The following is a 21,155-nucleotide window of genomic DNA, read 5'->3' on the forward strand; positions in this document are numbered from 1 at the left end:
TTTTCTATTTACCCACATATTTACCATTTCTCTTGACCTCAACTTCATCCCATTGTATAAACTCAAATTTCCACGTATACCATATTTTTTTGTCTGAAGAACCTCCTTCAGGTCTGTTGGCAATATGTCCCTCAGCTTTATTTTCCTGAAAATGTCTACTCTGCCTTTCTTCTGGAAATTTATTAGTGATGCTTTTTTTTTTTTTTTTTAAGATTCATTTATTTATTTTAGAGAGAGAGCATAAGTAGGAGAGGGGCGGACGGAGAGGGAGAGGGAGCGAGAGAATCTCGGGCAGGTTCCTGCTAAGCATGGAGCACAGTGTGGGGTCCATCTCATGACCTGAGATCATGACCTGATTCAAAACCAATAAGAGTAGGATGCTTAACTGCCTGAGCCACCCAGGTGCCCCAGCACACACAGATTCTGACAAGAGCCTAGTGTCATTCTTATATGTGTTCCTCTGTATATAATGTATTTTTTCCTCTAGCTGTTTTAAGATGTTCTTTTTATCATTGTTTTCCATAATTTATGTGCATAGTTTCCTTTATCTTTATACAGCTTGGCACTTGTTGATTTTCCTACGTCTGTAGATTTATAATCATTTAGGAACAACACTGGCCATGGTTTGCCCATTTTTCCCACTTTCTTTTTTTCTGGGACTCCAATTACAGGTATATTAAACAGCTCAATATCATCCTGCAGCTAACTGATATTTTATTTATTTGTTTTCTATTTCATTTTGGATGGTTCTTGCTATGTTTTCAATTTCGCTGGTCTTTTATCCTACAGTATCTGGTCTGCTCTTAAAACTATACCCATTTACGTGCCATTTTAGTTACTGTGTCTTTCATGTCTCAACATCCTCTTGAGTCTTGTTTACATCACACATTTTCCCCCTCTCCATGGTTGTGGTTTCCTCTACCATCCAAACATACTGAACGTATTTGTAATAGCTGTTCGCACGTCCTTGTCTGATTGTTTCTTTGTATCTAACGCTTCCAGGTCCGGTAATAATGATTTGTTGTTCCTCCTGACTCTGGGTGGTATTTTCCTACTTCTTGGCATAAAAGTCACTTTCCTTGGAATACCTATTTTGGATCTTAGGTTATTGCTTGCTAAAACTTGTTTTACTCTTAAATAGTGTTAGATTTTGTTCCAGCACAAAGTTAGGTAATTAAAATCAGGGGGTGTTTGAGGGGCTTCTTTTAATCTATTCAAGCAAGCCCATAGGAACCATTAGAGTAGGGTTGATTAAGCCTGACTTCGATAATGATATCCTTCTAAACAGTCTGCCTGACATCCTGTGTTCTACAAGTGGGGACCTGGACCATGCCCTGCCACATTAAAGCCTCGGAGGACGGTCATGCTTGTGCAATCCTCTAGAGAACATCTTCCTCCACTTCAGCAGTTTCCGTTCGTCAGTGTACAGATCAGCGCTCACAGACGCACACTCTCTCTTCCCCAGCTCTCCAGAGCACTGGCTCCGCAACTCCCTCCTTTCTGGAACCCCAGTCTGCAAACTCCGGATGCCTTGGGCGCTCCAAACTCCAATCCCTGTCTTCCTAACTCAAGGAGGCATGGCCTTCGCTTCCACGGCTGGCTCAGGAACTGCCTCCAGGCAGTAAGTGGGTGAAATGCAGGGTTCGCATGGTTATTTTCCCTCCTTTAGACATTCTAGTCCTTCACTACCTTTTGTCCAGTGTCTGGAAACCATCATTTCTCTTATTTTGTCCAATTTTCTATATGTTCAAGGCAGAAAAGTGGGTGGAACAGCTGGTACTCCGTGTCTTTTGCTTCCTTAATGTCTATTTTTTTTTTTTTTTAATTTCATTTTGTACTTTCTTTTGCTTTACGTTGCTGTCTGTTGTCTAGCTTCGGAGAGGGACTTTCATCCACCAGGAAGGGTGTCACCAGCATCCAGAATGTTGCCTGTGACCTTACATTGCACACAGTGGTCTCCCATGGCAAAGAATTGATCCAGCTGAATCCAGCTGAAAATGTCAGTGGTGCAAGGCTCACAAACCCTGGTCAAACGGACTAATTCCAGCCTGCCCATTGCTTTTCTTTTTTTTCCCTTGGGGGATTCCACATACATATACATTGTTTCTTTTTTGCCTTTCTTCCATCTCAACCAGTTTCACTCAGGTATTTTTAACTGATTCTCCATCTCCTTTTCTTCTGCTGGATGTTTTCTTGCCTTTCCTCAATGCCCCTTCTTTAAAATTTTTAAAGATTTATTTGTATTAGAGAGAGAGAGAAGGTGAGCAAGTGTGCGAGCGGGGGCTGGGGGAACAGAGTACAGAGCCAGATGCGGGGCTCAATCTCACAGCCCCAAGATCATGACCTGAGCTGAAACGGAAGTCAGATGCTTAATTGACTGAGGCATCCAGGTACCCCTGTTCCTCCTTAAATTTTTATTTGAATCTCTTTTCCCTTGGGCACAGTGTAATTCTTAATTTCTGAATGAAATTTCCATTTCTTTCACTTCTTTCACTGACAATTTTATTTGGATTTATTTTCTTAAATTTCTGTGTGAAGGCAGCTTTTCACATCCTCAAATGATTGTTTGAAACATGTAATTCAGTTTGGAATATTATAGTACAGTTTTCTTCTGTTTTATAGTTGATTTGCTGTTTTGTATTCTTATTAAAGTATTTGGCTCTTCTTTTGATTCTTATTTTCATTAACATATTTTGATTCTTGTTTTCTGTTTTGTTACCATTTCTTGGAACAGATTTATCCAGTTCTCTTCGATTCATTTGATGGATTTGGTGTGGTTTGCGCTATTTTTAGTTCAATGCTGCCCCCTTCTGTCAGTGCAGCAAAGTGCAGCACTTTCTCTAATAAGTTGTTTCTCTGTGGCAGGTAATTGTTACCAGAAGGGTTGTGCAACTTCCGCTCAGCTCATTCTTTTTGTCTTTTAGAATATTAGTTTTTCCTCTTTCCCTCATTTTTTTCTTCTTTTTATCACCACCTCCAAACAGTGACTCTTTCTTTTGTTTGTCAGAGAGAGAGAGAGAGAGGGCACAAGCAGGGGGAGCAGCAGGCAGACACAGAAGCAGGCTCCCCACTAAGCAGGGAGCCTGCCTGATAAGGGACTCCACCCTAGGATTCTGGGATCACAACTTGAGCCAAAGGCAGACGCTTAACCGACAGAGCCACCCAGGCATCCCCGACTCTTTCAAACTTCTCTAACATGATCAGTGCTGCTGAAAAACCGCCACTTCAAATCATGTGTGCTTTTCAATTCCTTCTCTGCAGACTCACAGTCTGCTTTATCTTCTGTCAGTGGTCGTTAGATGAATCCCAGGGTGGCTTCTCTCTACCATGCCTTTTTATTTTTTTTCAAGATTGTCCTCATTTACCAATTAATTAATTAATTAATTAAGGGCTCAAAGTATGACTTGTTAGGGTTTTTTGTTTTCTTTCTCTTCTTTTAACTTGCAGTAATTTGAAGTTTAGTATTTCTCTTCTAAATATGTTGAAAGTTTTTTGTATGCTATCGTTTGTCCTATTCTGCTTTTGAGGCCATGTGGGGGAGCACAGTTTTATGGAGCTGCCATTACATTTGGCTCCTTAACTGCTACATTTGTTTGTTCTTTTGAACAGCATTGGCAGAAATTCATCAATTTTTTTCAGTAAACTGACTTCTGGCTCTGGTGATTTTTAAAATCATTTGTTTTCCATTTCCTTATTATTTTATCTTTATTATTTTCTTCCTCCAGATTAAAAAAATTGATTTTACCATGTTTTTCTAGCTTGCTCAGTTCTTAAATTTTTAGGTTTCCTTCTGTTATAACATACTCATTTCAGATTACATATTTCCTCTAGGAATTATTATAACTCATTCTCACAGGTTTTGCTACAATATTACTATTATAGTTCAGTTCAAGATATTTTCTAGTTTCTTTGATGATTTTTCTTCGGCCCATGATTCATTCATAAACATATTTTTACATTTCCAAATACATAATTTTCTAGGGTGTTCTGATCTGTCATAATTGTCTTGTGGCCAAAGAACATACTTTGTATGATTTAAGATATTTGAGAAATGTACAGAATTGATGAATCTATTATACATCTGAAGCTAAGATAACACTGTATGTGAATCACACTGAAATTAAAAGAATAAACAAATACGTAAGGCAAAAATTAAAAAAATATATTTGAAAAATTTCTAGTTGTTTTATGGTACAGTATGTGGTCATTTTTATTAATGGTCCTTGCAAAAAGGTGTATTTATATCTATCTATTAGGTCAACTTGCCAATTGTGCTGTGTTATTCTACTATATTTAGTTTTGTCTATACTAAATCTGCCAATGTCCTGTTTTCTTGTTAATTGTCACACAGTTTATAATGACTCCTATCAGTAAGAGTCATGAACAGATATTTCAGTGTCTTTTCAGATTAAAAAAAGAAATCTATGTTTAGCGTAGAGGTGACAACAATCCACCTAACATTATGAATGCTATATCCTAATAAGTATTGAATCTTTGCCAAATCAACTGCTGCTACATCATCAGTGTAATTTCTGTATCTTCTCTGAAAATCACATGAGAATGTAAGTCATAATAAGAGCTATGTTAGAGGGGCACCTGGGTAGCTCAGTGGGTTAAAGCCTCTGCCTTCGGCTCAGGTCATGATCCCAGGGTCCTAGGATAAGGCCCCACATCGGGCTCTCTGCTCAGCGGGGAGCCTGCTTCCTCCTCTTTCTCTGCCTGCCTCTCTGCCTACTTGTGATCTCTGTCTGTCAAATAAATAAATAAAATCTTTAAAAAAAAAAAAGGAGCTATGTTAGAGACAGAACCAAGAAGCAACTAAAACCAATGGATCTACTGTCAAAAAGAAGGGATGTAGAAAAGCAAAATCCCATCAATTTTTCACTTGTAGAACGTATACTAAATCAGAATTGACAATAATTCATTTAAAATATATTTTATTGGGGCGCCTGGGGGGCTCAGCAGGAAAAGCCTCTGCCTTCAGCTCAGGTCATGATCTCTGGGGCCTGGGATCGAGCCCTGAATCAACGGGCTCTCTGCTCAGCAGGGAGCCTGCTTCCCCCCTCTCTCTGCCTGCCTCTCTGCCTACTTGTGATCTCTGTCTGCCAAATAAATAAATAAAATCTTAAAAAAAAATCTTGTATTGTGCCCTTCTTAGTGATTCACAAGATCTGTCACAATCACCTGTGTCCTGTCGATAACGCATTGATACGGTTGCTGGATAATGTGTAGGTAAGATCGGTCTTCTTCTTGTAGGGACAAAGATTCTGAAATCTGTGTGTTCTTACTGTTCTTCAACAGGGAGACCATTAATTCTTCTGCACCCATGTCTAAGTCTTCTCTAGCAATATCTGAAATGAATGCCTCTTCCTTTTCTGGTGGTTCATATCACTGGTCATCATCATCTTGGTAGATTATAGGTATCATAGTATCATCTTTCATTGGCATCTGGATTTTTCTTCAGTACACATCAGTTCCACTTCCTGATTAGTCTTTATAGGCTGCCACTTCTGTATGTTATGTATCTTCAGTTTCTTTATGAAACATTTGTTTTCAGAAATGTATCATTTACACTGTTTTCTCAAAGTCAATCTTTACAATAGCTTTTCTCTTGCAGCTGTGTCTTTTCTCGATTTCTGTTCTCTACATGTTTAGTGTGTGCTATTTCATAAAGGAGGGGCCAAATTTGCTATTTGACTTCAGCTTTAGTGATCTTGGAATCTGGTTCAATGGGAACCTACTGATGCTAGATACTTCTTAAGTTCCGTGACAAGACATTGAGGACATCTTCCTTTATGTCCTAAAACCTTAGCATCATTCACATTAAGATCCTTCATCATGGTCAACATCATAAACGCCTCAACTTCCTAGAATTTCTTCACATTTTGCAAGAGCTGATAAAAGATGACGGCCGAGTCCAGATTCCAAACCATGCAATTACCATGAACAATGTGAAAAATTTCAGGAGTTTCCTATTTCTGTCCATTCATGTGTCTTCCATGCTTTGGGTCTCTCTTGAAAATTGTGCTGCCACTTTCCTTGGTGCTGGGATGAACACTGACAGTCCTCGCTGTGGTATGTGGTGCTTGTGTGGGGCCTTAGCTCCCAATGTAGAGCAGGGAATGTGAGGGTACCCTCCAGGAAACCCCAGAAATGGGCACGTGGTGGATACAGTAATTGCCTCTGTGCGTGTTGCTTCCGTCCTACTCTTCTATACATCTGGGATTTCGAGTAAATACATGTTCTTTTTTCACTGTATCCTTGATGTTTCTTATTCCATTTCTTGTGTATTTGTGTTTGATCCTAAATGGTATTTCCTCATTTCTCTACCAATCCCCCAGTTCTCTGTGTCAGATCTGTTGCACTGTGCACTTACCAGGTCTTTGCTTGTTATACTTTTCGGTTCTGGAACTACTTCTCCCCCCCCCCCCAATTTCTTAATTCCTCATTTTGTAATATTTAATTTCTTTACAGAAACCCTGAACTCATCTTTTCTCTCCTTGCATATTTTCAATGTCTAGAATCAACTTGGGTCCCTTTTTGTTTTCTCTCTTTCCTGCTGATTCTGAGTCACGGTGTTCTTTCTCTTTACATGTTTAGCTACCGTTGGTTGTATACCGGACATTATATTTTAAAAGTTATTGATGGGAATAATTTAAGGCTTAATAAGACATTATCTTTCTGCAAAGAAGTTTTGTCTGTGTCTGCCTGCATCCTGGAAAGGACAGCATCCTAAGATTCCCTTAATGCCAGTTCAAGACACGAAGTGCTCTCATTTACTTGGACCAAGCCAGGCTTTAATCTGCTCAAGGGCTTTTTTACTATTGATCTAGCCTTTCTTCCAAGCTGCAAGCCTTCAGGCATTCATCCCAAAGCAGTGGATTGTTTTCAGAGATCAATTCCAACATTTGATCTTTTACACCTATGAGACCACGACATCCAACTCAAAGTTGTAGTTTTCCCTTCTAGAATGGTAAATTCCTGTATGGCCAAAGCGGCCTTGGGTGCGAGGCTTAATTTTTAGAGTTTCCTTCTTTTTGTTGACCTAGTAACGTCTCTCTCCATTATTAGCTTTTTGAAATTTTAAGAAAAAAGAAATATTAATCTAGTTGTTTTCCATTGCAAGCATTGTCCCATTTACCTGGTTAAATTTCCACTACAAGAAGTAAAATATCCAGATTTATTTTTGGTAACAAAAAGTCTAAACTTATTTTAAATTTAAATAAGTCTGTGAGTAAGCATTTGCATGACAAGCACGTACTTCAATATTCCAACTCTAAAATAAATCACTAGATAAAGCATGGAGACTTGCCATGAATTTGCAGCTAACATGAAAAACAAAAGGCACCAGTGCCTTCAATTTCTTATAATGTTTACTTTGATTTGTTCTCAAAGGACTCGCCTGCAAGAGCAATGGATTCTTTGAAAAGTCTGGAGATAGAATAAGTGAAACTACTAGGTACACATTTTCTTTACCCTGGCAACAAAATTCTGCATTTTATCTGAGTGTGGAATAGCTCAAAATAGGCCAAATTACCCCTATTTCTAAGGCCAAGATTTTCTTATAAAGAAAAATGTATAGACAAGGAAAATCAGAAAGCCCTGGCATGGGTGGATGGCATCTTGATAAAGGAGGCATTGATGACATGTATTTTGAATGATTTTTTTTCCATATTCATGTACTGTATGGTATGACTGCTGGCTGTGGGAGGTATTCTCCAGTCCCCTCTGTGGGAAAATTAGAATGGGAAATCGTGAAGGAAGACGTGGGAAAATTAAAAATAAATCTAACACTCCAACCACAGATAAATTCACAGGCGGATCAATTTTTGGAAGGGACTTAAGAAATGGAAACCGACTCCTTAAAGTATTCATAACTTTATTTGTAATGGGTATGGGGTTTCTTTTTGGGGTGATGAAATGTTCTAGAATTTGATTATGGTGACATTATTTAATTTTGTATTTTATAAAAAAAACACTGAACACTCTAAACAGATGATTTTTGTGGTGTATGAAATATATCCCAATAAAGCCCTTTTTTTGTTTAAAGGAAAACCTTGAGATATCTATATATCCCTCGAGGTCTTCAACTCATTTAACTATCATGGCTTTAGAGACTGTACAATCCACATACAAAAAGGGTCATTAACACAATCCTTAAGTTCAGAAAGATACCTAGGTGTACATTTTGGTTTCATACTTACTGTGGGGTTTAAAGTTAATTAGTTAACGTCCCTGGGCATTAGCTTTCTCAAATAAAGTGGGGATAACAGCACCACCTTGTCCAGAGGCAGGGACAGAAACATGATTTTTGCTCAAGTCGTGCACTCTAGGAGAACTCTAGGTGACGAGCAGAGTAGAACCAGGACAAGAAGCTAGGGACGACGTGGTCTCAGCAGGACTCAGCTTAGATTTACATGTTTCCTCAGGGAAGTCAGTCGGCCATGGGCCAAAGTCTCAGGGGACCGTGTGGCAGGGAGCTGTCCTCTGGGCCGCTGGGCGTCTGCCATTTAGTGGCCACCACTCGCTGCTACCAGAAGAGGATGCCCTTGCCAGTAAAGGGCACCTGGGTTGGGCACTACTGGCATTTGTCACACCCTCCTCCCCGTAGTCTGGTTGTAGGAAGGCACAAGGTAAGACACACCACACAATCACTGTGAGGGGCTGCACGGTGCCTGGCGCAGAAGAACTTTATGAACGGCAGCTAATTTTTGCAGGGCTTTGAATATCAGAGGTACAAGGAAACTAATTACAAATATTGGGTCAGAAAACCTCACCGTACACGTTGATTCTTCATCAAAGGCATACGTGTGATTGACTGAGCATACTTCATGATGAGGTGGTAGAGGAGTGACCTTCAGCGGGCTTGTCCAACCTGAAAACAAAAATTTATGTGTGTTGGGTTAAAAACGTGATAAAGGGTTTTTTTTTCCCTTCTTCTTCTTCTTCTACCAGAAATACTTCCTACATGAAAGCTAAACTATATCATGTTATCTGACATGTCCATGGATTACGTAACAACTTTTATTAGCAGTGAGAACTGAATCGCTCTGGAACGCGCATGTTAAGGAATTGTAGCAGTGCAGTTGTTACTACTCATTACTTGAAGAGGTCTGCTGAGTACTGCAAATCTGCAGATGAGCATGGGGGTGTATTGGGGGTGTATTGGGGATGGACACAACGTGAAGGAGTTGGTTACTAGGCAGAAAATGTATCTAACGACAGAAGTCCTAAGACACTAGCAAATCGGCACACAGATTATAACAAGTATTTACTGTGCTGCAAATGGAAGTAGATGCACACACAGAGAGGGAAGAGGGATTCCCAGTTTTGTGGTGCTCATGAACAAATGGAAAAGATAGTCCCGTTAGTAGATAATTTCGTGTCGTGTAGCAACTCTAATCCTTGTGCTCCAACTGCTGGGGGAGTGCAGAGGAAGAATACTAGCCCAGCCAGACTGTGGGGAGTTAAGAACAGCTTCCTGAAGATAATATTTGCTTTAACCTTGATAAAGGGGGAGTCAGAATGGTTGGAGTCTGAGAAGGTCTTGACACACCACTGTGGAAGACAGAGGAGACCATGTGAGGAGGAGCATGGGTAGTCTCCAGGAGCAGAGAGTCCCTGGCTGTCTGAGGCAAGTAAACCGACACCTCTAATGCAAGGAACCGGATTCTAAATGAGCTTCAAGTGGACTTCCCCCAGACACTGCAGGTTTGGGCGGTTAGATCCTGAATAGAAAACCAGTTGAGATTAAAAATAGAGCTACCCTCTGACCCTGCAATTGCACTACTGGGTATTTACCCCAAAGATACAGATGTAGTGAAAAGAAGGGCCATATGCACCCCAATGTTCATAGCAGCAATGTCCATAATAGCCAAATTGTGGAAAGAGCCAAGATGCCCTTCAACAGATGAATGGATAAAGAAGATATGTTTCATGCATACAATGGCGTATTATGCCTCCATCAGAAAGGATGACTACCCAACTTTTATATCAAAATGGATGGGACTGGAAGAGATTATGCTGAGTGAAATAAGTCAAGCAGAGAGAGTCAATTATCATATGGTTTCACTTATTTGTGGAGCGTAAAGAATAACACAGAAGACATGAGGAGATGGAGAGGAGAAGGGAGTTGGGGAAATCGGAGAGGGAGATGAACCATGAGAGACTGTGGACTCTGAGAAACAAACTGAGGGTTTTGGAAGGGAGGGGGGTGGAGGGTGGGTGATCTTCGTGGTGGGTATTATGGAGGACACATATTGCATGGAGCACTGAGTGTGGTGCATAAACAATGAATCTTGGAACACTTAAAAAATAAAGTTAAATTAATTGAAAAAAAAAAAAAACCCAGAAAGAAAAAAGAAAACTGGTTGAGTGTGCCCAGTCTTCTCGCAAAACCGGGAGCTAGTAAATGGGTTTTGGCCATCATTTTTTTCTTACCAGCAGCAAGAGAAAATATAGAAGCAGAGGCAAGAGATCAAGGCAAAGTGAGAAAGGCAGTGCTGAATCCCATGATTATTTCAGTTTTGAGAATAAAGATAATTCTGTGACCCAGCTGGCTGAAGGATACCCTCCAGCAGACTACTTTGCCAACAGCTTTGAAAAAGAGGAAAATAGAGAAAAAAACAGAACTTAGAACTTGATATTTAAACCTGAGTAGGAGATAGGGAACAGGACAACAGATTACAGCTAAGCACCCCAGGGTGAGGACATTCACGCTTGAGTATGATGATGCCATTTCCATTACCTTGTTTCAGTATCTACTGCATGAAACAAAGCCCCTCAAAGGCTAGTATGTTAAAACAACCATTCATTGTCTCCCAGGACTCTGAAGCTAGTCAGGATTTCCTACGTCACGTGGCGTAGGTTGGGATCGCTCAAGATGTCCAAAATTATCTCACTCACTGGCTGGTGAGTGGGTGTTGACTATTACCAGGGATCTCAGCTGGGCTTCCTGACCAGTGAATTGTTTGTTGTTGTTGTTGTTATTTTTTTTTTTTTCTTATGGGCCTATGTTGAATTTTTCACAAAATAGTGACTGAATCCAGAGAAGGAATCCCAAGGGGCCCTATCCCAATGTGGAAAAAAAAAAGAAAAATCTCCACTTGCAGCATGGTTGCTAATATAGGGTAGAGCCCAGAATCAGTGTGGGAAGGAAACAGACCTCATCTCATGGCAGGAGGGGTGGCAGGAACACACAGGAAGGAGTGAACCACCGAGGGCCACCTTTGGGACCAGTGATCACACCCTCTTCCTGGTAATCCACAATCTCACTTCACCACTCTCATGCTACCAAACAAATGTCAAGTCCCTTGTCAAGGAAAGTACTGTGCCATTTCTTCATGTAGTAGAGATCTAACATGTTTGAGACTGTGATACTTTCATCGTGAGTTGGTTTTGTGTGTATCTCATGAAACTGAGTGAGTGTGGAACAGTTGCCATGAACCATATTTTTCCATAGGCCCTATTATTCTTATTATAAAACGTTTCCGTAATGTAGTTTTAAAGAAACAAAACCTTAAAAGAAAGATTGAAGGACTATTCTATGTTTATTTTCTTATTCATGTGTTTTCTCTCCTCTAACGGTTAGAAATACATGTTTTCAACATCCAAAATACTGTTTTTAGTGGTCTTCTCTGAGGTTTCTTTCTCAATATAGTTCAAGTTAGGTAAATTTTGTTATTTTAAAAGAACCAGTTTCAGGTTTAGTTGATTTTTTTCTGCTTTTCTGTTTTCTACTTTATCTATTTGCACCAAACATAGACCTTCAAAATATATGATGCAAATATTGACCAAATTTAAGGGAGAAGTAACTCTACAGTAATAGTTGGAGACTTCAATACTCCACTTTCAGTAACGGATTGAACAACTTGACAAAGGTCAGTAAGGAATAGAGGAGTCAAACAATACTTTGACAGAGAATACATATACAGAACACTTCATCCAACAGAATACCCAAGCAGAAACAATATTTTTCTCAAATGCACATGGAACATTCTATAGAACAGATTATATTGTAGGCCACAAAACAGGTCTTCATAAATTTTAAAAGACTGAAATCATGAAAAGTGTATTTTCTGATCACAATGGAATCAAAGTAGAAATTGATAAAATGGAATGAAACTACAAGTCAATGTGTGAAAATTAAATACCATACCCCTAAATAACCAAAGAAGTCCCATGGAAAATTAGGAATTATCTTGAGACAAAGGAAAACAAAAACACAATACAACAAAATTATGGGATTCAACAAAAGTAGAGCTAAGAGAGAAGTTTGTAGGTATAAATACTTAATGAAAAAAAGATCTCAAATTAACAACCTAAATTTATAACTTAAAAAACTGTGAAAAAAAAAAAAGAAAGAAACTGAGCCCAAAACTAGCAAGAAGGAAATAAAGAGCAGTGTAGAGATACACAATATAGAGAAGGGGAAAAAATAAAAACCAGTAGAATCAATGAAATCAAGAGTTGTGTTTTTTTTTAAATATAAAAAAAAATGACAAACATTTAGCTAGACTCAGATGACTCAGAAAAAAACAGAGGACTTAAATAAACTAAAATCGCAAATTATAAAGGGGACAGTACAAATGATTTTTGTTGGAGGAGGCCATCAAGAGGACGTTACTTCCTGTGAGCTGGACTTGGGCAGGGGGGGCTTCTCATCTACTCCCCTGTCCTTCAGATGGACCTTCTGCCCACCATTCCCCCAGCAGGAGCTGTTTTAAGAATGTAGCCCAGAGTAAGGTGTTGTTAAGACCATCTGGATGGTATAGATGACTGAACCCTGTGAAGGTCTTTTATAAACTTTTAGGGTTCCAATGGCCAGGTGTAGAGATCTACTTGTCTTGTAGCTGCCCAAGACAAGCCTTGTATATAAGTTCTCTTGCTTATTAACCCTGCCACTTACCCATCTCGAGTGGCCTGCCTCTTTCTTTGTTCTCTCTTTGCCTTCCTTGTATGAGGGCCAATTTTGGATTTCACCCAAAGAACTCTTGAGTTTGCAAACTAACAATTTTACAGAAATAAAAAGGATAAGAATGTACCATGAACAACTGTGCACTAACAAATTCTATAACCTAGATGAAATAGACAAATTCCTAGAAACATGTAACCTATCAAGACTGAATCATTAAGAAACAGAAAATATGAACAGACCTGTAACTAATAAGGAGAATCAATAATCAAAAACTCTATGAAGCCAACATTAGCTTGATACCAAAGTCAGACAAAGACACTGCAAGAAAACTACAGATCAATATCTCTAATAAATATTGATGCAAAAATCCTCAAAATACTAAAAAACAGAATTTAACAGCACATTGAAAGTATTAGACACCATGACCAAGTGAGGTTTATTCCTTGAGTGCAAGGAGTTATATTTGTGCATTTCTGGTGGAAATTTAAAACAGAGTAGCCACTATGGAAAACAGTATGGTGGTTTCTTAAAACATTAAACATGGAATTACCATGTAAAAGAGCAATTCCACTTTTGGGTATATACCCCATCAAACTGAAAGTGGGGTCTCGAAAAGATATTTGAATCCCTATGTTCATAGCAATATTACTCACAATAGCCAAAACGTGAAGCAACCTGTGTCCATGGACGGATAAACAAAATGTAGTATATACATAAAAAAGAAAGTTATTCAGCCTTAAAAAGACATTCTGATACATGCTACAACATGGACATTGTTATCCATGAAGACATTATGCTAAGTGAAATAAGCCAGTCACAAAAAGACCCATACTTTATAACTTCACTTACGTGAGGTTTCTAGAGTAGCCAAACTCTGAGACAGAAAGTAAAATGGTGATTGCCGGGGACTGGGAGGACGGGAGGACATAGGAAGTTAGTATTTAATGGGTACAGAGTTTCAGTTTTTTAAGATGAGAAGTACCTAAGGAGATGAACAGTGGTGAAGATTGCTCTTAATACCAATGAACCATACACTTAAAAATGGTGGATTGTTATGGACCTCCCCTTCCCCAATTCACATATTGAAACTTTTATGGGATGGCCAGGTGGTTCAGTTGGTTAATTGTCTGCCTTTGGCTCAGGCCCTGATCCCAGGGTCCTGAGATCAAGCCCTGCATCAGGCTCCTTGCTCAGCGAGGAATGTGCTTCTCCCTCTGCCTGCTGCTCCCCCTGCTCATGCTCTTTCTTCCCCCCCCCCCGACAAATTAATTAATTTAAAAAAAAAGAAACATTTACCCCCAAAGTGATGACATTTGAAGTTTGGGGGTATTAGGGAGGGGATTAGGTTTAGATACCATCTGGAGGCTGTGACTCCCATGATAGGATTACTCTTCTTATAAAAAGAGGGAGAGAGGCCAGAGTGTGTGTCTCACTCTGCCCTGTGAGGAAACAGCAAGAAGCAGGCCCTCTGCAAGCCAGAAAAAGGGCTCTCAGCAGGAATCAAGTTAGCTGGTAGCTTGATCTTGGATTTCCCACCCTAAATAAATGCCTGTTGCTTAAGGCACCCAGTCTGTGATTTGTTTTAGCAACTGGAGCTGAGACAGTGGCTAAAAAAGAAAAAAAAAAAACAGGAAGATATACAAAGAGTTATGAATATTTATATTAGGAACCTGAGCGCAGGGAAATCAGGGATGTGACAACCTTTATTTTTCCTGTGATAAGGAAGACATGTCATCTGCTGTAAAAAGAGGCAAAAAGACCAATGAAAGGTTTGAATATAATTAGGGTAAGTTTAGAGTACCTGATTGGTATCTGAGAAAGAAAGCCAACTAAGAACAAAAATGTACTGAATCCAGTTGTCCAGACAAAGTTGGAATAAGACAAGAAATTGGCAATATAATCTTTTATGCTTTCTTTTTGGTATTTATGAAACCCCACTGAAAAGCATACTGGTGTGTGATATAATTAATTTTACAAAGGCATTCTTATCAGAATGTATTCAAAATTGTGTGTATTTAGGTTTGCTAAAAACTGAAAGTATTATTTATAATTAATGATTATTTCTAAGATCTACAAAATCACTGAAAACCTAGGACAAGTTACATCGAACTGAATCCATGGGCCACCAGTATTACTCTTTGAAACTATAACAGCTAATATTAAAGAGCTACTATTAATTGAATGCTTTAACCAGGTTCCAGTAATTTTGTTAGGAGCTCTACCTTTTATTCATTTAATCCTTACAGTTTTATAAGAGAAGTACTCTTATTGCCAAGGAATTGAAAATTCTAGACTTTCTAATAGCTCACATTAATTGGTGCATTCCTTCATGTCAGATATCTTTACGTGAGTTATGTTAAATAGTCTCCACTAACATTTTATGAAGTATTACTAGTACATGAATTTACAAATATGGATACACAGGCATAAAGAGCCCTGTGTCATAGTGCAAGCAAACCTTCTATCAGGACTTGAGCCCAGAGGGTCTATAGAATTCTGTTGTACTGATCTGGGTAGCAAGTCCTATACTTCAACTGAATTGTTGATGTAAAGTCTATTAATTCTATTTTTGTTGTATGTTAGTTTTAATAAATTATTTCTTCAACTTCTAATTTGCTATAATAATGTTTTGAGAGTCCAATCTTAGGAAAACTTACAAACTAAAATATTGCTCTTAAAATTACACTAGGCTAGTGTTTACTGCTTACAAGCAAAGTGGTATACTTGTCTAGAATAGGACTAGTAGAAAAAAACAACTTCAGTTCCTTTAAAGACATATCCTGGACACTGACTATTATTTTACATCGAAACATTAGCGAAAGAGTGAGTTCAAGCTCTTTTCCACAGAGTTGGAATCAATAAGATGTTCTATGTCTGCAAGACCAACCTGGACTCATCAGTGGTTCAATGCAAAATTACATGAGTTTTGGTAATACTGTATTTCATTAGATGGCATTTCCAATAGATTAGAAAATACTTATTTGTTAAAATAGGTCGTTGAACACCTAAAGGAGCTGGAGAAAGAACAAGAAAGAAACCCTAAACCCAGCAGGAGAAGAGAAATCATAAAGATCAGAGCAGAAATCAATGAAATAGAAACCAAAAAAACAATAGAACAAATCAACGAAACTAGGAGCTGGTTCTTTGAAAGAATTAATAAGATCGATAAACCCCTGGCCAGACTTATCAAAAAGAAAAGAGAAAGGACCCAAATAAATAAAATCATGAATGAAAGAGGAGAGATCACAACGAACACCAAAGAAATACAGACAATTATAAGAACATACTATGAGCAACTCTATGCAAACAAATTTGACAATCTGGAAGAAAAGAATGCATTCCTAGAGACATATAAACTACCACAACTGAACCAGGAAGAAATAGAAAGCCTGAACAGACCCATAACCTGTAAGGAGATTGAAACAGTCATCAAAAATCTCCAAACAAAATCCCAGGGCCAGATGGCTTCCCAGGGGAATTCTACCAAACATTTAAAGAAGAACTAATTCCTATTCTCCTGAAACTGTTCCAAAAAATAGAAATGGAAGGAAAACTTCCAAACTCATTTTATGAGGCCAGCATCACCCTGATGCCCAAACCAGACAAGGATCCCATCAAAAAAGAGAATTACAGACCAATATCCTTGATGAACACAGATGCGAAGATTCTCACCAAAATACTAGCCAATAGGATTCAACAGTACATTAAAAGGATTATTCACCACGAACAAGTGGGATTTATTCCAGGGCTGCAAGGTTGGTTCAACATCTGCAAATCAATCAACGTGATACAACACATTAATAAAAGAAAGAACAAGAACCATATGATACTCTCCATAGATGCTGAAAAAGCATTTGACAAAGTACAGCATCCCTTCCTGATCAAAACTCTACAAAGTGTAGGGATAGAGGGCACATACCTCAATATTATCGAAGGCATCTATGAAAACCCCACCGCAAAAATCATTCTCAATGGAGAAAAACTGAAAGCTTTTCCGCTAAGGTCAGGAACACGGCAGGGATGTCCATTATCACCACTGCTATTCAACATAGTACTAGAAGTCCTAGCCTCAGCAATCAGACAACAAAAGGAAATTAAAGGCATCCAAATCAGCAGAGAAGTCAAACTATCACTCTTCGCAGATGATATGATACTATATGTGGAAAACCCAAAAGACTCCACTCCAAAACTGCTAGAACTTGTACAGGAATTCAGTAAAGTGTCAGGATATAAAATCAATGCCCAGAAATCAGTTGCATTTCTCTACACCAACAACAAGACAGAAGAAAGAGACATTAAGGAGTCCATCCCATTTACAATTGCACCCAAAACTATAAGATACCTAGGAATAAACCTAACCAAAGAGGCTAAGAATCTATACTCAGAAAACTATAAAGTACTCATGAAAGAAATTGAGGAAGACACAAAAAAATGGAAAAATGCTCCATGCTCCTGGATTGGAAGAACAACTATTGTGAAAATGTCTACACTACCTAAAGCAATCTACACATTTAATGCAATACCTATCAAAGTACCATCCATTTTTTTTCAAAGAAATGGAACAAATAATTCTAAAATTTATATGGAACCAGAAAAGACCTCGAATAGCCAAAGCAATATTGAAAAAGAAAGCCAAAGTTGGTGGCATCACAATTCCAGACTTCAAGCTCTATTACAAAGCTGTCATCATCAAGACAGCATGGTACTGGCACAAAAACAGACACATAGATCAATGGAGCAGAATAGAGAGCCCAGAAATAGACCCTCAACTCTATGGTCAACTAATCTTTGACAAAGCAGGAAAGAATATCCAATGGAAAAAAGACAGCCTCTTCAATAAATGGTGTTGGGAAAATTGGACAGCCACATGCAGAAAAATGAAATTGGACCATTTCCTTACACCACACATGAAAATAGACTCAAAATGGATGAAGGACCTCAATGTGAGAAAGGAATCCATCAAAATCCTTGAGGAGAACACAGGCAGCAACCTCTTCGACCTCAGCCACAGCAATGTCTTCCTAGGAACATCGCCAAAGGCAAAGGAAGTAAGGGCAAAAATGAACTATTGGGATTTCATCAAGATCAAAAGCTTTTGCACAGCAAAGGAAACAGTTAACAAAACCAAAAGACAACTCAAAGAATGGGAGAAGATATTTGCAAACGACATATCAGATAAAGGGCTAGTGTCCAAAATCTATAAAGAACTTAGCAAACTCAACACCCAAAGAACAAATAATCCAATCAAGAAATGGGCAGAGGACATGAACAGACATTTCTGCAAAGAAGACATCCAGATGGCCAACAGACACATGAAAAAGTGCTCCATATCACTCGGCATCAGGGAAATACAAATCAAAACCACAATGAGATACCACCTCACACCAGTCAGAATGGCTAAAATTAACAAGTCAGGAAATGACAGATGCTGGCGAGGATGCGGAGAAAGGGGAACCCTCCTACACTGTTGGTGGGAATGCAAGCTGGTGCAACCACTCTGGAAAACAGCATGGAGGTTCCTCAAAATGTTGAAAATAGAACTATCTTATGACCCAGCAATTGCACTACTGGGTATTTACCTTAAAGACAAACAGTGATCTGAAGGGGCACGTGCACCCGAATGTTTATAGCAGCAATGTCTACAATAGCCAAACTATGGAAAGAACCTAGATGTCCATCAACAGATGAATGGATAAAGAAGATGTGGTATATATACACAATGGAACACTATGCAGCCATCAAAAGAAATGAAATCTTGCCATTTGCGACGACGTGGATGGAACTAGAGGGTATCATGCTTAGCGAAATAAGTCAATCGGAGAAAGACAACTATCATATGATCTCCCTGATATGAGGAAGTGGAGATGCAACATGGGGGGGGGTTAAGGGGGTAGGAGAAGAATAAATGAAACAAGATGGGATTGGGAGGGAGACAAACCATAAGTGACTCTTAATCTCACAAAACAAACTGAGGGTTGCTGGGGGGGGGTGGGAGAGGGAGGTGGGGTTATGGACATTGGGGAGGGTATGTGCTATGGTGAATGCTGTGAAGTGTGTAAACCTGGCGATTCACAGACCTGTACCCCTTGGGATAAAAATACATGATATGTTTATAAAAAAAATAATAAAAAAATATTAATGTAAAAAAAAATAGGTCGTTGAACCTCATTCATACCCTTTATATGGAAATTCCAAACTGAGGGGTTTCCTGAAGGACATGTGCTAAGTCCACAGCTGAAGTGCAAAATTAAAAGCATAATTCTTATCATATGCTTTTATCTCTCCAAATTCCTCTGCCTGTTCAAAAGTGGGTGTCTGCAGGGTGGGGCTGGGAAGAGGGGTCCTTCATTCCTATTTTCTTTTCCTTTATTCTTACCCCTTCCGGGTCCCAAGTGATTATGGCCCCTCTTCATGGAGAAATGGCAGGGACCATGAATCCCCACTGCTCCAGCAAATTGTGGTGTCACTGTTTCTCCACATACTGTCTCGTCAGGCCTCTAGTCTATGGCCAGGTGCCTAAGAGCAGTGGAGGAGGGTGAGGGTCTGGCACTAGAGGAAGCGTAGCATCTCTTGCTGCAGCATTTGGTCTTTTCCTTTCCACATACTCAAAGATGTTAACCTGCTTGCCAGACACACTTCCATACAAAAATACTCCATGTGGCTTTCCTTTGGAAGTGTTTCTCACTCTTTCTGCACCAGGCCAGTGACACTCTCTGGGAGTTCTCATGGAGAAACCATGAGGTATAGCTATCAGTAAGGGATCATTGATTCTGTGCCCAGGGCTATGGAAGGGTTGCTTCCTAGCAGACCCCCAAATCTACTTTCAACTACCTGCCCATTTCATTTCAGCTCCTGTGACCTAGCACTTTATAAGCACCAGTAGATTTGTTTTTTTCAAGGGAAACAAACAGATATGGAGGCATGCTACACAACTATCAAAACTAAACATACATGGCCTTGTGGAAAAATTAGGTCATCCATATGTCTAGAATAAATTATCTGATATACACTTTGTGTTGGTCACTTACCCTAATTAATGCATTTTAAAAAAACTACTTTTTTTTACAAACAGGTTTATAAAAGGCTAATCATTCTTGCTAGTGTTTCCTTGCAATCTATGACTTAAAAATAAGAGTTCCTTATCAGTTCTTCATAATTTTATGTGAAATTTTCTGCTGAATAGTCAGTCTTATATCCATGCTCTTCTTTCTTGTTTGAATTTTTAAAAATTATAAAGCCCATGTCACGTTACCTCCAAGTCTTGCTCTGATGGAAATGTCTGGTATTGCCCTGGAATTCCATCTCCTGTCCTGTTTTAGTTCTTCTAATAAAATGGTTTGTCTTTTCAGTGTTGTTTGAAATCCTGTGTCTGGCCTGGGAACTCGATGTTGTGGTTTCACATCACTGAAGTCCACTAGACTTGGTATGGTTCTGCCAATGCCAGGCTTTAAGTCAGCATCACCACCAGGACTCAAAAACCCTGAACAGGAATCACCCAAGGGCACATCATCCCGAAGTGGAAATAATGGATAATCTCGCCCATATGGTGGGGGATAAGGATAGTGTAAATGGTAGTCCGGCAAGACTGAAGGGGGAGAAGGGTGAAATTTAAGAAAAGTAGGGTTGCATTTCTTTTCAATTCTGCCATAGTTATGTCTGTCTTCAACTCCCTTCACAAAAGGCATGTTCATTTTCCTTAAGAGATTATAGTAGTGTGGGTAATCTGTATTCTCAACAGCCTTCTTTCCTGAAAGGATGGACCTTTCAGAGATACTTATCTTTCCAGGGGTGTACTGTGAATCCACATCCATGGCCTTTCTCTTTAGACTTTTGGATGACTGTAAATTAACTGCTTCTGATGACTCCTTTCTATTTAACCATAAAATTCACTATTTGCAATAATTGAGGATTGGTTAATTTAACATAAAGTTACTTAACTGGTTTTCTAAATATTGATTTTTTTTTTTTTAAGGCAAATATCTTTTCTCTACCAAAAGAAGTATAGGACATTAAGGGACCAGGACAGAAAAACAAAACAAAAGAGAGTCCTTGTTGCTTGGCAACAGCCAGAACTCTAACACATTGGACTATTTACTCTATATGTCATAATTTAATTCTTAGGAAAAACAAAAATAGCCTTGTTAGTGATATTTTCATGATAGTTTTCTTCCCACTGTCCATTTGTTACTTATTTTCAAATGTTTCCATAAGTTGATATTTTATAAGTAAATGATATTCA

The 21,155-nt window shown here is 38.9% G+C and overlaps 1 protein-coding gene across 1 annotated transcript in view; it reads right to left on the reverse strand.

Moving 5' to 3' along the window:
* Positions 1-20,727, reverse strand: part of LOC111156983 (spermatogenesis associated 48) — a 70,250-nt gene extending 49,523 nt beyond the window's left edge. The window contains exons 1-2 of the mRNA XM_022518166.1: positions 20,169-20,727; positions 8,778-8,875 (exon numbers count right to left, since the gene is read on the reverse strand). Of these exons, the coding sequence (XP_022373874.1) occupies positions 8,778-8,875; positions 20,169-20,727 (657 nt within the window). The remainder of the gene's footprint in view (positions 1-8,777; positions 8,876-20,168) is intronic.
* Positions 20,728-21,155: the final 428 nt, after the last annotated feature.

The sequence above is a fragment of the Enhydra lutris genome, unplaced genomic scaffold, assembly GCF_002288905.1.
Source record: "Enhydra lutris kenyoni isolate GAN:26980312 unplaced genomic scaffold, ASM228890v2 scaffoldscaffold51, whole genome shotgun sequence".
Taxonomy (NCBI): domain Eukaryota; kingdom Metazoa; phylum Chordata; class Mammalia; order Carnivora; family Mustelidae; genus Enhydra; species Enhydra lutris.